Genomic DNA, 13143 nt, shown 5'->3' with positions numbered 1-13143 from the left:
TCTTTAGGAAGTGTATTATAAAAACACTAACTAATAATACTGTCACTTTCTCCACAAGATAACATGTTAGAGGTTTGTATTTTCTTGTTCATAGAGTTCAATATTCCAAATTCCAGGGTGTTACATACTTTTTTATCATTTTGGTGTGAAGAGAACTATACAGTAAAAAAAAAATGAATGAGTACATTAATTAATTTCTACAAAAACATTGATAAACTCGTGTTTAAGTAGTCCTAATTAAATTAATCAAATATTGTTGACGATGACGCCGCGTCAGGGAAGGTTCCTTTGGTAAACATATCGAACACGCCGGGAGGAACAATAAGCGCGAGCAGAGGGTTTCCGGGAGGCGCCGGAGGAATCTGAGCTCTACAAAGAGGACACGTGGACTTCTTTTCCAGCCACGGATCGATGCAATCAGCGTGGAAACAATGGCTGCACGCCGTTATCCTCCTCATCCTCTCTCCCTCCGCCGCGTCTTCAAGACAAATCGTACAATACGTCGTCGACGAATGTTTTTCATCAGCCGCGGTTCTTCTTATCCATCTCCGACGATGGACCGTGAACGTACGGTAACGTCGCCAAGAACGGCTCGCGAGGAAACTAGCGAATCTAAAGAAGAGACGTAGAGTGAAGACGACGAGGAACGCGATGATGATGGAGTCGGCTACGAACTCTGAGAATCTTACGAGAGAGTCAGTAAACATTCTTTCTCGAGAAACAAAAAAAATTAGTTTAGAGATAAGTTTGGCACAAGTAACAACGCTCTCTATTTGTGTGTATATAAATGATATATAGTACTGTAAGGTGGTGTATCGTGGTTGAGATCAACGGTCTTTGTTTAATCTCATTGGGGTTTATTAAAATAAAAGAAAGGTGATTCTTAATGCTTAATGCTTTTTATACTAGTATTATTATATATACTTCCTACTTTGTTGTAGTTTCGAAGCAACTCACTTTTTTATCTCCTGAATTTGACTTCGTCATAAAAGTCCATTCAAGTATTTGGTCAGTCCATTCGAATTCTGTAGGCTAACTAATATTAGTGGGGGTATTAAACAATGCTAATAGATAGAGAAAAAACGAATTTGAGAGCTTGGCTCTATGTTTCCTTAAAGTTTTTGGGTTTAGTCAAAACTTAATTAGTTTAAAAATACATGGAACGTATTCTACTTTTCTACTTGTACATTCAAACAAAGTATCTTGCTCTGCACAAAACAAATGAAGCATCTTTTTCATTTAATTGATGTTGAACCGTATAGGACAAAGAAGGCTAAACCAGGACCCAAGTCGATCTCTTCAATTTTGGCCCAGGCAATAAATATAGGTTTTTAACGTTTATGCAAAAATACGCAAGTGCCGACCAAAAAAAGACTAAACCACATAAATTGGATGATCTGTGTGACCTGTAATTTCACAAAACTCTACCACACTTCTTGTCGTCTAACATCAACTAACACAAATTATAACAAAGAAGCCAAAAAAGGTTTAGAAATAGAGAGAAACTATCTTTTCATCTTGCACTAAAGACAGGTGGTGCATCAGCTTTAGGCTGAGCTCTGCGTGTGTATTTCAAAAGCAATCCTTCCATAGAAAGCCTAGGAACATGAAGATCCCTGCAATTAACACATACATAACCAACACAAATCAATTCACAAATCAATAAGAACTTATAATGAAATGTTTTACATCAGAAACTTTGTTCAGTTACCTCAAGTAAGGCTCCAAGTCTTTCCATTCCCATTTTGACCTATGTTTAAAGAGTATAGAGAATCTCTCTGCTGGAGTTGAAGGCAGAGAGCGTACGCTGAATGTATAAACCCGTGTCTCGATCCCTATCGTCTCTGTTAAAACCTCTCCTTCAAGCATCTCGAACTTTCCTTCCATCCCATCCGGAATCTTCTTCTTCCACTCTTCCATAAAACTCTCTAGTCTCATCTTTTCATCTCTCAGTACCTGTCTAGCAAAGTGCAAACACACAAGCCTCGGTTCCAACTTCCACTTACCAGTTCCATTACTACTAACTCTAGAGCCAAACACGCGCAAGCAGGGACTCGCGAGCTTACTAGGAAACTCATCAGCTACTAACGAACTCACAACTTCATCTTCATCAAGATCATCAAAAGACCAATAATTCAGAACACAGTTATGAAGGAGCATTCTCAGAATCACGTCTAGGTAATTCTCATCAATAACCCTCCAGTAACCATCAATCTCAACAGCAGAGAGACTCTCCAACCCAACACTCAACTCCTCATCACTCGCTTGAACCGTGTTAACCAAATCATTCCAAGTATACAACTTTACACCCTTCTTCTCATTATTATCATCATCTAAGCCATTATCATCATCCATCATGGCGTCTACTTCAGACGCACCATATGGATTAGCTGATAAAAGCTGCTTGAGTTTATCAAGCCTAGGAGAAACCTCAACAAGTTCCATATTACCAGGAGCAATTTTGAGAACCGATACAAGCGGCTTATCGTTGTTGTTGTTGATGTTAGTATCATCATCATCAGGAGGAATAAGGAACATGGAATTGGAATTACCAACGAATTTGATAGCAAAGGTCTTGGATTTGGTGCAGAGAACAGCATCTTCATCAGCAAGTCCCCTCAATGTTACCCTAAATCGAGAAACCCTTTAATCCTAAATAACATGAAGAATCGAAAACAAAGCGAAAACAGAGATTCAATTAAATAAAAATGGTACCTTTGATTGAAGATGTCAGAGACGAGATTGTCATCAGCTTCGAGAAGAAGTAGATCATCGTGAGGCCCAAAAGAAGGGTGATACGAAATTGGAATTGAAGATCCAGGTTTGAGATCTATCACTGCTTCAGCTCCTCCAATTCCTTCCGCCATTACAATGTCACGGGGTATGATGGTATGCGACTGTTGAATCAGAGAGAGTGAGTAATCACGAAATCCATAGGATTTTAAAGCACTGTCTGTCTATCGGTAGAGAATAAAAATGGTTTTAAACAAAATTGCGTTGAAAAAAAAAAAAAAAAAATGTTTTATTAAAATTCATGGTGCTTGCTGAGTGACTTTAGTGGAATTTACTTTAGTGAAAATTAATTACTATAGTAAGAATTGTGACTATAGTGAAATTTTATTACGATAGTGTGAAATTCCATCTGTCGTCTACATATACCATATATAATGTTGTGACATATAGTTCTCTTAGGTTTGAACAAACAAAATTTATTCAAGCTGGTAATTATAATAAGTACATTTGATTATGTTTAATTTTTTTTATTCTTTTCAAAGTAATTTTCTTAAGCGGTTTGATATAAAAACAATTCTTTGATTTCTAACTATAAGGAAAACGGGAGGATTATCTAGAAACACAATTTTTATTGTTAGTTATCTTTTTGAGGATTAAGTTCATTTATTAAGATTCATGAGAATTGGTGGCCTGGTGTGTGCATTTTGTACAGCGTCATTTTTTTTAAAAAAATGCAAACATTTGTCTCAATTTGTGTGTATTTTCATGTATTTTAAAATTTTAACATGTACTATTTTGTGAAATTATATGGACTTACGATGTTTTCTATGTTTATAAAATAACGTAAACAAATATTTACAATATTAAGTTATCTATAATAAATATATACAAACCATTTTCTATGCTTCTTCACTTTCACATTTGCTGACATCGAGTTTATTCTCAAAGATTTTTTTTTAATACTCCACAAAGACACAAGTTAGTATACTCAACAACAACCAGAAATAAATTCATAATATTCATCAAAACAAATTCACTTACTTATTGTTTTGAATCGAGATCGAGATAGAAATCTCATGTTGCTATCTTCGGTGGTGTAAAAGTTGGCAATCTTTGCAGTCATAAATGTGGTTCCACACACTATGACTATATTCTATGGGTTCAAATCTCGATGAATATAACCCATCATGAAGATGCTTCAAACTTCTAGCAACATTTTCCATCAAATCCAACAATAGACTGATCAATAGAGGCTATCAACGAACATTTAAAAAGTAACAATAAAATAAGTGAGTTCGCCCTAAAACTTTCTCTCCCAAGCCCGAATATCGAGGAGCCGCTACAACCAAATCTCTCCGACGCCGGTGGAGCCTCTGCTCGCCGACGTCGGGGTACACCGACCTTAGCCTTCGTTTCCTGCTTCCTCTGCTCTCTTAGTTTCTTTTTTTTTTCTCTTTTCCCCTTTTTCCCCCTTTTCGTTCCCGTTTTGCAAACTACAAAGACCCTTCCCTTTCAACCAGTCTCAGGCACAGGCTTGCAAAAAACCGAATTCAACTCCGATTCAGCCTCACTGCCGACGGAAATCAAGTCCCCTTGTCTCTTTAGCTATCGATCCGGAATGATTACCGCTTCTGCAGATCTCTTTTCCCCAACGTCACCCGAGCTTTGGCAGGCGGAGACGGAGACGACGGTGGGTGAAAAAACCTCCAACGAAGTGAATTTTCTCCGCTGCTGGACTTCCGTCTTGAAAACAGACCATCCCCTGCGCGTGGCAGCTCTGTATTTGCTTTCACCGGAGACGAAGTCTATCTCAACCTCCCGGGCTAGCCGCTGTGCATTTCAATTCTCAAATCTGAACTCCAGATCTGATATCGGCATGTTAGCTGTACATGAGGACTCGCCCAAATTACAAAAGCCCAGGTTCTCTCTCGTTAACCCTTTATCATTCCTTCGACTTTATCTAGATTATTTGGTCATCCTCGGTGTTCGAAGACTACATCAGAGAAACCACTTAGCTAGGTTGTCACGGATGTATATAGGGTGTGGTAGAACTATGGTTATTTCTCAGGATGTGTCATTGTCTACTGGTTCCCGAAACTGGAGTTATCAAACTGCTCTCAACCCTCAACAATCACCCTCCCTTATGAAGCTCAGGTCTGCTGCTCCCTGGTCCGTGTATTGCCGATCACACTCTTTGTGTGGAATTCTTGATCACCATCTCCATGGCAGAGAGGATCCACCTAGAGTGTCACGGTATCACACTTGCTCTTCGCACCTGTTAGTAACTCCGTTTGTACGCTCTACTGCCCATAAAACCTCAAAACCAACCTCTCGCCCGAAGCTCAGGTCTGATTTTCATCGTTTAGTATCTCACCGACTTCATACGCTGTGTGGAATTCTTGATCACCATCTCCATGGCAGAGAGGATCCACCTACTATGATACGGTCTTACACCTGCTGCTCGCGAAACCTGGTTTTAGTCCCATTGGTGAACCTTTATGTTCAGAAACCCTTGAAGTCTCATGGCATCTCAGTTCTGATCGCAAACTACCGAGGGTGTGATTATAGTCTCAGAGTTTTCTACACCAACAATCACCACTCGCCATCTCCGGCCACATACTTCAAGTACCAATGCCTCGAGCAAACCGATAGCAATACCTCCGCCACCATACGGGCCTTTGGTCCCGAAACTCTGACCATGGCTTTGACTTGGTTATTGTTACTCACTCCGGCGAGCTCCTTGGCTCTGCTGCTCATATCAACGGCACAATGTCTTTTGACAGTGACCTACTTGTCATCTCTCGAGTCTATCGAAGATGTCCACTCTTGCAACTTTGATTCCGCTTGTTTCCATTTGCTCTATAGCACTTTTCATAGCTATCTTGGACCCTTGCTTGATGTACTTTTTACCTTTATTCAGGCTTATGGCTTTGGGGAAAGCCTTGGCTTGCTACCTCTTAAACTTTGGGATATTCCATCCTTATCTTTGTAATGTTTCTGTTTGATTAATAGAAGTACTTGTTTGATCAAAAAAAAAAAAAAAAAAAAAAGACTGATCAATAGAGGCTTTGTCTAGAACCCACAAACCAACATTAGTTCTTATATGATTATTTTTATGTGGTATATAACTAAAGTGATCCAATAGTGTTGTAAAATATCTCTTTTTATCGGTCAAATTAGTTTTATTTGTTCATATACTATTTAAGATTTGTATATATGTGGTTAATTTAAGTATTAAATTATGGCCATTGGCCAATAATTGAAGCACAATTTAAATAAATACATATTTGTTTGTAAATTGATATTAATGAAGGCTCATTAACAAGTTAGTTCATACTCAAATTGAGAAGGTAAGTTCGTTCTACTTCTCACATGTGTCAGTCAATTCACTTGTTCAAATAGTGAAATAAATTATGAGAATTTTAACTAAAATACAACATAACACACAATTTTTTTTTTCTACCACATTACGGGTGTTTTATTATCTATTTATTTTGATTTGTTATGTAGAGACAATTGCATAAACTATGTGTTTGTTGTAAACTTAAAAATCTAATGTCTTAAAATATAGGACAATTTGTCTTTGCATGTAACAAAGTAGTTATACATTTATGGTAGTAAATCTGGTTAAATATTAGTGTGTTGATATCATGTTGGCCTTCCAGTAATAGCCCAGACTTCTTTTTCCTCTATTGTTGTTGGTGCTCTTTTTGATATTTGTACACAATGAGTATGTCGGTATTTATGTTGAAATTATCTGTACCTGTAACCATGTTTTAATATAGTACTAGATGAGGACCCGCCCGATGTGCGGGTTTTAAGTTTTATAAATTAAATTAAATTTTAAAAAATATATATTAAAATTTGTTGTTAGTTATTTATAAATTTTATTTTTGTTCTAATACACTGATTTATATTTATTTACAAATCTTTTATGTATGTTACTATTAAAACTGTATTTTTTTACACCTAAATATACTATGTGTTACAAATATATTCTTTATCACCAACTATAAAATGTCTATATGAATACATTAAGCCAACTATTTTACTTTTATTTCTGCATAGTTTTTTAATTACTAAAATTGTTGGCTCAAAAAACATTTTGAATAAAAAGTATATTACATAATATAATAATCAATGATACATCATCAAAATAATGTATGACCACCATAGAGAAAACGTCAGCTCCGCTCTCATCCCTTATGGAGAGAACCTTGCGTGCAACCTCCTCCACCATGGAGAGAACCTTGGCTCCGCCTTCCTCCCTTGGGGAGATAACCTTGTGCCCATCCTTCTCCACCATAGAGAGAACCTGGCTGTGTCGTCCTTCTATGTGGAGAGAACATGTTCACGTCTTTTTGCTATCTCAAAATGGCTTGCTCCGACAACCAATGAAAGTAAAAACATTTTTCTAACGTTACAAAATCTTTTGATAGTAACTAATGTTAAATTTTATAATGTATTCGTGATAGTAACTATGCAGAAGTGAAAGTAAAATAGTTGGATTAATGTGTTTATATATTACATAATATAGTAATCAATGATGTATCATCACAATAATGTATAACCGCCATGGAGGAAATCTCGGCTCCGCCCTCATCCCTTATGGAGAGAACATTGCGTCCAACCTGCTCCACCATGGAGAGAACTTTGGCTCCGCCTTCCTCCTTTGGGAGATAACCTTGCGTCCAACCTCCTCCACCTCCCTCTCTTAGGGAGATAACCTTGTGTCCAATCTTCTCCACCATAGAGATAACCTCGGCTCTGTCCTCCTCTTGTGTGGAGAGAAAATGTTTACGTCTTTTTGCTATCTCAAAATGGCTTGCTCCGACAACCATTGAAAGTAAAAACCTTTTTCTAACGTCACAATATGTTTTGATAGTAACTACTGTTAAATTTCCCAATGTATTCGTGGAAATGCCTTTGACACACCATGATGTAGTCTCTGTCTCTGTAACGCCTAAACCGCCACCTTGCTTAGTGAGCCCATGTCCACTCTCAGTCCATGGTCCACCTTCCTAAGTGGGCCCTACATCTATTCTCGGCATTTGGATCCACCCATATTTGATGGCAAGTTTGTTACGTCTGGGAGGCTTTAAAAACTTGTTTACCGACCCTTCAAATCAACAAATGATATTTTCTTGTGTTTTGTCCTCACTCGCATAGTTTCGACAATCACTTCCAGGAAGGTTACCCATCATGAAGTTCTCTGAGGACCCTTGACCAAAAAAATAAGTGCATTTTGGTGACATATGTGGTCATATCAATTCTTTTAAACTTTTCCGCAAACCAGGGTATTAGAGTCATTGAGATCCTATGGATCTATCAACAACGATTTATGTTTTTTCAATATATCTACCTATGTTTGTTGTAAGCTTGTGTTTGATTAACTTATTTTATCCATCCATTTGGTTGATGAGCTTCTACTCGTTATCTCCATTTGGGATTGAGTGAAAATAATGGTAACAATTATGTTTTGAAAAAAAAAAAAAAGGGTTTATGACCAACTAATCAAGGTTGAGAAATTAGAAGATAATTAATTTGGCATAATTAAAAAAACAATAAAAAATTATAAGCATGGTAATATATCCCAAATAATTCAAAGATGAAAATATAAATTAAATAAAACAATCTAAAAATACTAAAATAAATTTTAAAATACAGTATTAGGAAAAGAATATGCATATATTAATCTTTTTTTAGGTCACCATATTATTCTTACCTATTCCCAACTGGAAAAGGAGAAAGTAGGAGAAAATTTGGTTTAAAAACATAAGAAAAATTTACCTTTCCATTTTAAAAAATTTCCCAATTAAACAAAATTGAAAGCAATGTTTTTGAACAAATTATTTAAATATGAGATGATCTATGTTTATATAGAAGTGAGTATTTACATAATTTAGAATTAATAATTAACTGTATATTTTCTTTAATCCCTTTTTCTATATTTTTTTCTAGAATTAAAAACTTAAATATTAAAAATAAGTAAATAATATTTTCTAGAATTAATAACTTAAATATTAAAAATAAGTAAATAATATTATAATTTTGAATTTTATAATTATTTAAAAAAAAATTATTTTTTATAAATTCTGTAAGTTTTGATAATTATCTTTTTACATTATTAATATTTTTTAAAACAAAATATTTTATTTTTGTTGTAATCAAATTCCTTTTATTAAATATTAATTTTTACACATGTCAAAATCTAAGGTTGATAACTTAACACATGTCAGAATCTTGTTAATGGCTAACTTTCAAAACCCAACTTTATATAATAAGATTAGGTAATTGTTTGTGTATTTAAATAATATTGAACTTTATTGTTATTATGTGTATTGTACATGCTCAATTTATAATGGATCCACAGGTTGATTTAATAAGCCGAACCTCAATCGAATTGTTACAAGCCAGATGTATTTAATTGTTTAGTTGTTTACTGGATAAGATGATTGATATTTTAAAAACTTTTTTTTTTAATTTGAGATCGAGTGAGAGATGCATCAATTTCTGAAATGTTGTCATCCAACGCAAACCGCAGCATCAATCTCATCTTTAGCTTTCTTATATAGCTCGAGCCTCTTTGCACACTGCATTCTCCTTTCCATCAATGCCGGGTTCTCGTCTAGCAACTGCCCCAATCGTTTCCCCTGCCAAAAAAGAACCAGACCCAAATCCTTAAACCAAGCCGGAAAAAACCAAACTTAACAACATAACCGAAGTAATAAGAGACTAACCGGACTCTGACTGATCTGTGCGTAGAAGTAACTAAGCAACGAGAGTTTCGCCTGTCTGACTTGGCAATGAACAACAGCCTTAGGAATAGTGTTTACAAGAGTCTTTGCAACCATCTTGATGTAAGCAGCGACATTCGAAGCTATCTTTCTGAAATGTCCTTCACCGTATTGGTCTATTGTTGTGGTTGGTGAAGACATAGACACAGCTTGGCTTTCTGCATGAAGCTTACGAAAGAAGTCCACAGTTAGATATGAAGACTCCATGTCGACCAATCTAAGAACTGACTTCATGCTTTCTTCACGAAACTTTTCTAAAGATGAGTTTGCTGCAGCAACTAGCTCAATTTGTAGTGAAGGAAATCTTTTTAGCTCCTGCATTACTTGCACAACAAGAATCAATAACCATTTCTCCATTTACTATATATCTTTTAAAAACAAACCAATCTCTCACCTCTGTTTCTGCAATTGATTTCCTTACAAGCTCTTTTAAGATTAAGTGAACCTGTTACAATCACATTGTTACGGTCTTCTTATATATAAGCTGATAAAAAAAAAAAAGTGAAGTGAAATAAAGAACCTACGGCATTCACAGAAGCTTCAGCTGGACCTCTAAAATGATCTAGGGATCCTTCAATGAGACGACGATAACCCAATTCTGGTGCAATCAAGTGAGGTTGATAGCCATCAGATTCCGAGACAATTCTCTTAACACTTTGCAATGAAAGATGACGATCAAGAGGAAGCTGTTTAATGGCTCCCGGGAGGTTGTAGTCAAAGATTCCATAGATCCGTGCTCCTCCAGGACGCCTAAGATTTTTCCATCAATCAAAGTTTATCTACCATTACAAGAAAGTTCAGAAAATGTTGGTTCAATATATAACTGTGTGTTTTCTTACCCGCCATCCAAATGCTCTTTGAAAATCTTTTCGAATGCTCGACACATTCCCAAGATAGTGTATAGTTGAGCCTGTGACCAACACATTTTTAGACCTACCACAGAAATATACAATTCATATAGTTTCATGAAAATGTGTATGTACTCACTCCAGCATCAATAGCGACAGGCCTGCCTAATTGGTCTAACTCTCTTTCGAGTTCTTCAATGTTTTTGTTTATTGAGGATAGGATACTTGGGATACGGGACCTTATAACAGATTCTAAGAGCTGGAAAATGAAAGACACTGCGTATTATTAAACAGAACGACAAAAAACAAAACTCATTCATGCGTAATAATATATATAAGGCTTTGGTTTGAGTAAAAAACCTTAGAGAGGAGCTTTGCAAGAAACTCTGAACCCATTCTGGTGGCCAAGTGACCATAGTCAGGGCTGGTTTCAAAGTATTCTCGCTCTTTCCTTCTCGCAACCATCATATCAACATTCTTATTAATATCTTCTTGTGAACGGTTCACTATACCAACCCAAGGATATTGCAGCCTGTATGATCTTCCTTCGATAACCTTATCGAGGCAAAAGATTCAATAATATAGTAACTATGTAACACTCAAGATTCCAAACAACAGAAACAAAGAAATAAGAAAGACCAAGACTTGGGAGACACTTACATTCAATGCATTAGTTCCCTTATCCATTAAGTCTAACTTTGTCAGAACTCCAAACGTTCTTTCACCTAAGAGAGTGCAAAAAAGTCAGAAAACAGTAATCATTGCTCGAAAGAGAGAATGATTTCTTCCCCCCAATCCAGAGTTCATTTGCTGAAACAGTTCAAAACAAACCTGTTGGATCCACTTCTTTCGCTAGCTTCATCGCATCGGATGTGGCTATGTCTTGATTTGCAGGAGATATTGCTAGTATAAGACAGGTGGGCTGTGAACAAAACATATCTAAACCATCAAATTAAAAGTGACTGCAACATATTATTAGTTAGCATCATGCACCAAGCCAAGAAAAGTGTAAAGAACTAGTAGCAACTACTCACCTTTGCGACATATGAGCGAACCATTGATTCAATATCCTCAACAATACTTTCTGGCTGTCCATCTGAAAACAAAATTGACAACGTAAGTAATAAACAAAAGGAGAGAGAGATCCAGAGGAAGTAGAGCCAAGCAAACACATACCAACCGCAACTTTAGTCAAACCAGGTAAATCAACGAGAGTAAGATTCACAACTGGTTCCAAAAAAAAACTGATGTTAGTGAAACAAAAGGCTTGTTGTAAACAAGAGCATCACGCACAAAACGATAAAGAAACTGACCATTGGGAGAGAAGATACTAAGGTGAATAGGAACTGGAGAAATCTGTTTGTTCTTTCCATTCCCAGTGATTCTATCAGTCTCATCCTCAATCTCCTTTCTAACCAAAGCTGTAACACGAAATACATTTTCACTATACGCCACAAAAGAACACACACAACACATTGATATGATACAACAAAGTACATACCGAAATTGGTGAATTTCTTATTGGTAAGGTGGAGAAACTCTGCATATTCCTCTGTTCCATTATCAGTTTTATGAAGTTGTAAGACCAAAGGCCGTCTCGTAACAATACCTACACAAATCCAAATCTTCCCCATTGTTTAACAATCAATCAAATCACAGATTATCAAAAAAAAAAGTTTTGGTTTTGGATCCACAAACCGGATCCTCTAGGAAGAAAGTCTCGCCCTACGATGCTCTCTAAAACCGAAGATTTCCCAGAACTCTACACCCATGCATAAGAAGAGAAGAGAAACCTTAAAAAGCAAGAAGCTTTAAGAGAAGAACCCTAAGTGAGAGAGTTATCTGATGAGAGAAAGAAACCTGACCACCGACGACGGCGACGGTAGGAAGAGCTTCCCAGAGAGAAGTGAGAGCGTTATTACCGCCGCCATAATCGCCGAGTGCAGTGCATGCTCTCTGTATCTCATTAATCAACAGGATCAAACTCTCCATTGTCGCCGAGAGATTCAAAATATCTACACAGACGGAGAAGAAGAAGAGAATGCAAGGACGACTTTGAGACGAACGCAGATGGACCGGAGAGAGACACGAGAAAACAGAGAGCGGGCGTTTTCAATATGATTAACCAAAACCAAATCCTAATTATTATATTGTCATTATCCATTTATTTATTATTATTTATAAGTAATCTATTGAAAATTGACTGAAAACCATTTAATGTAATTAGATATTCTACCATTTACGTCTTTAAATGGTTATTCAAACCAAAATATAATTAAAATGTCAATATGAAGAATTAAATCTCAGCTTTTGAGCCATATTGAAACCATCACACAAATTTTAAGTAAACCGTTTTAATGTACCTAAATTTTTAATTAGAAATAATAATAAAAAATCATTATAAAGGCTTTTAAAGTTTGTGATTGAACTATAGTAATCTACTTAACTTTATTTTAGATAAAAATATTTTTTCTAATTATAAGTTGTGGTGATATTTAGTTTACAAATATATATGTGTAAAAAACTTTTTAATGTTAAAAAGTTTAAGAAAACTAGTTTTAAATTAATTTTAAAAAGAATTCTTCATGCTTGATTGCAGTGGACCGGTGGCAATAGAAGACTCAACTGTTTGGAGGTATCAACCCAAATAATCGTTACGCAAACCACAACACTGTCTTCTTCTCCAATGTTAGTTTTTTTTTTTTTGTGAACAATTCTCCAATGTTAGTTCAGCCAATGCACATAATAAACCTCAGGGAAGATCC

The 13143-nt window shown here is 36.0% G+C and overlaps 3 protein-coding genes across 3 annotated transcripts; all 3 read right to left on the bottom strand.

The window, feature by feature from the left end:
• Window positions 1-79: 79 nt before the first annotated feature.
• LOC104784881 (uncharacterized) lies at window positions 80-885 on the bottom strand. Its single transcript, XM_010509978.3, has one exon. The coding sequence runs from the start codon at window positions 705-707 to the stop codon at window positions 243-245; it is 465 nt and encodes a 154-aa protein (XP_010508280.1). The 5' UTR covers window positions 708-885; the 3' UTR covers window positions 80-242.
• A 472-nt stretch (window positions 886-1357) lies between these two features.
• LOC104784880 (uncharacterized) lies at window positions 1358-3018 on the bottom strand. Its single transcript, XM_010509977.3, has 3 exons — window positions 2716-3018; window positions 1712-2629; window positions 1358-1616 (listed from the first exon to the last, which is right to left on the bottom strand). The coding sequence occupies exons 1-3, from the start codon at window positions 2865-2867 to the stop codon at window positions 1514-1516; spliced, it is 1173 nt and encodes a 390-aa protein (XP_010508279.1). The 5' UTR covers window positions 2868-3018; the 3' UTR covers window positions 1358-1513.
• Window positions 3019-9030: 6012 nt separating this feature from the next.
• LOC104784879 (phragmoplastin DRP1D-like) lies at window positions 9031-12530 on the bottom strand. The gene is made up of 15 exons (XM_010509976.3): window positions 12239-12530; window positions 12077-12140; window positions 11880-11987; window positions 11692-11799; window positions 11555-11605; window positions 11413-11474; window positions 11210-11300; window positions 11039-11103; window positions 10739-10933; window positions 10518-10637; window positions 10370-10440; window positions 10055-10280; window positions 9925-9975; window positions 9474-9845; window positions 9031-9386 (listed from the first exon to the last, which is right to left on the bottom strand). Exons 1-15 carry the CDS (start codon window positions 12368-12370, stop codon window positions 9258-9260), a joined length of 1845 nt encoding a protein of 614 aa, XP_010508278.2. The 5' UTR covers window positions 12371-12530; the 3' UTR covers window positions 9031-9257.
• Between the last annotated feature and the right edge of the window lie 613 nt (window positions 12531-13143).

The sequence above is a fragment of the Camelina sativa genome, chromosome 5 (assembly GCF_030686135.1).
Source record: "Camelina sativa cultivar CO46 ecotype springtype chromosome 5, ASM3068613v1".
Taxonomy (NCBI): Eukaryota; Viridiplantae; Streptophyta; class Magnoliopsida; order Brassicales; family Brassicaceae; genus Camelina; species Camelina sativa.
The sequence above is the reverse complement of the archived record's forward strand: the minus strand, read 5'-3'. Positions and strand labels throughout refer to the sequence as shown.

What these genes read in the sequence shown, in the direction of transcription:
- LOC104784881 (XM_010509978.3), bottom strand. Translation starts at nt 707, where the DNA reads ATGTTTACTGACTCTCTCGTAAGATTCTCAGAGTTCGTAGCCGACTCC.
- LOC104784880 (XM_010509977.3), bottom strand. Translation starts at nt 2,867, where the DNA reads ATGGCGGAAGGAATTGGAGGAGCTGAAGCAGTGATAGATCTCAAACCT. An exon ending in TCTGACATCTTCAATCAAAG is followed by an intron (nt 2,630 to 2,715) that starts GTACCATTTTTA and finishes TTCTCGATTTAG; the next exon opens with GGTAACATTGAGGGGACTTG. An exon ending in GACTTGGAGCCTTACTTGAG is followed by an intron (nt 1,617 to 1,711) that starts GTAACTGAACAA and finishes TGTTAATTGCAG; the next exon opens with GGATCTTCATGTTCCTAGGC.
- LOC104784879 (XM_010509976.3), bottom strand. Translation starts at nt 12,370, where the DNA reads ATGGAGAGTTTGATCCTGTTGATTAATGAGATACAGAGAGCATGCACT. An exon ending in GAAAGAAGTGGATCCAACAG is followed by an intron (nt 11,104 to 11,209) that starts GTTTGTTTTGAA and finishes GCACTCTCTTAG; the next exon opens with GTGAAAGAACGTTTGGAGTT. An exon ending in AATCAATTGCAGAAACAGAG is followed by an intron (nt 9,846 to 9,924) that starts GTGAGAGATTGG and finishes CAAGTAATGCAG; the next exon opens with GAGCTAAAAAGATTTCCTTC.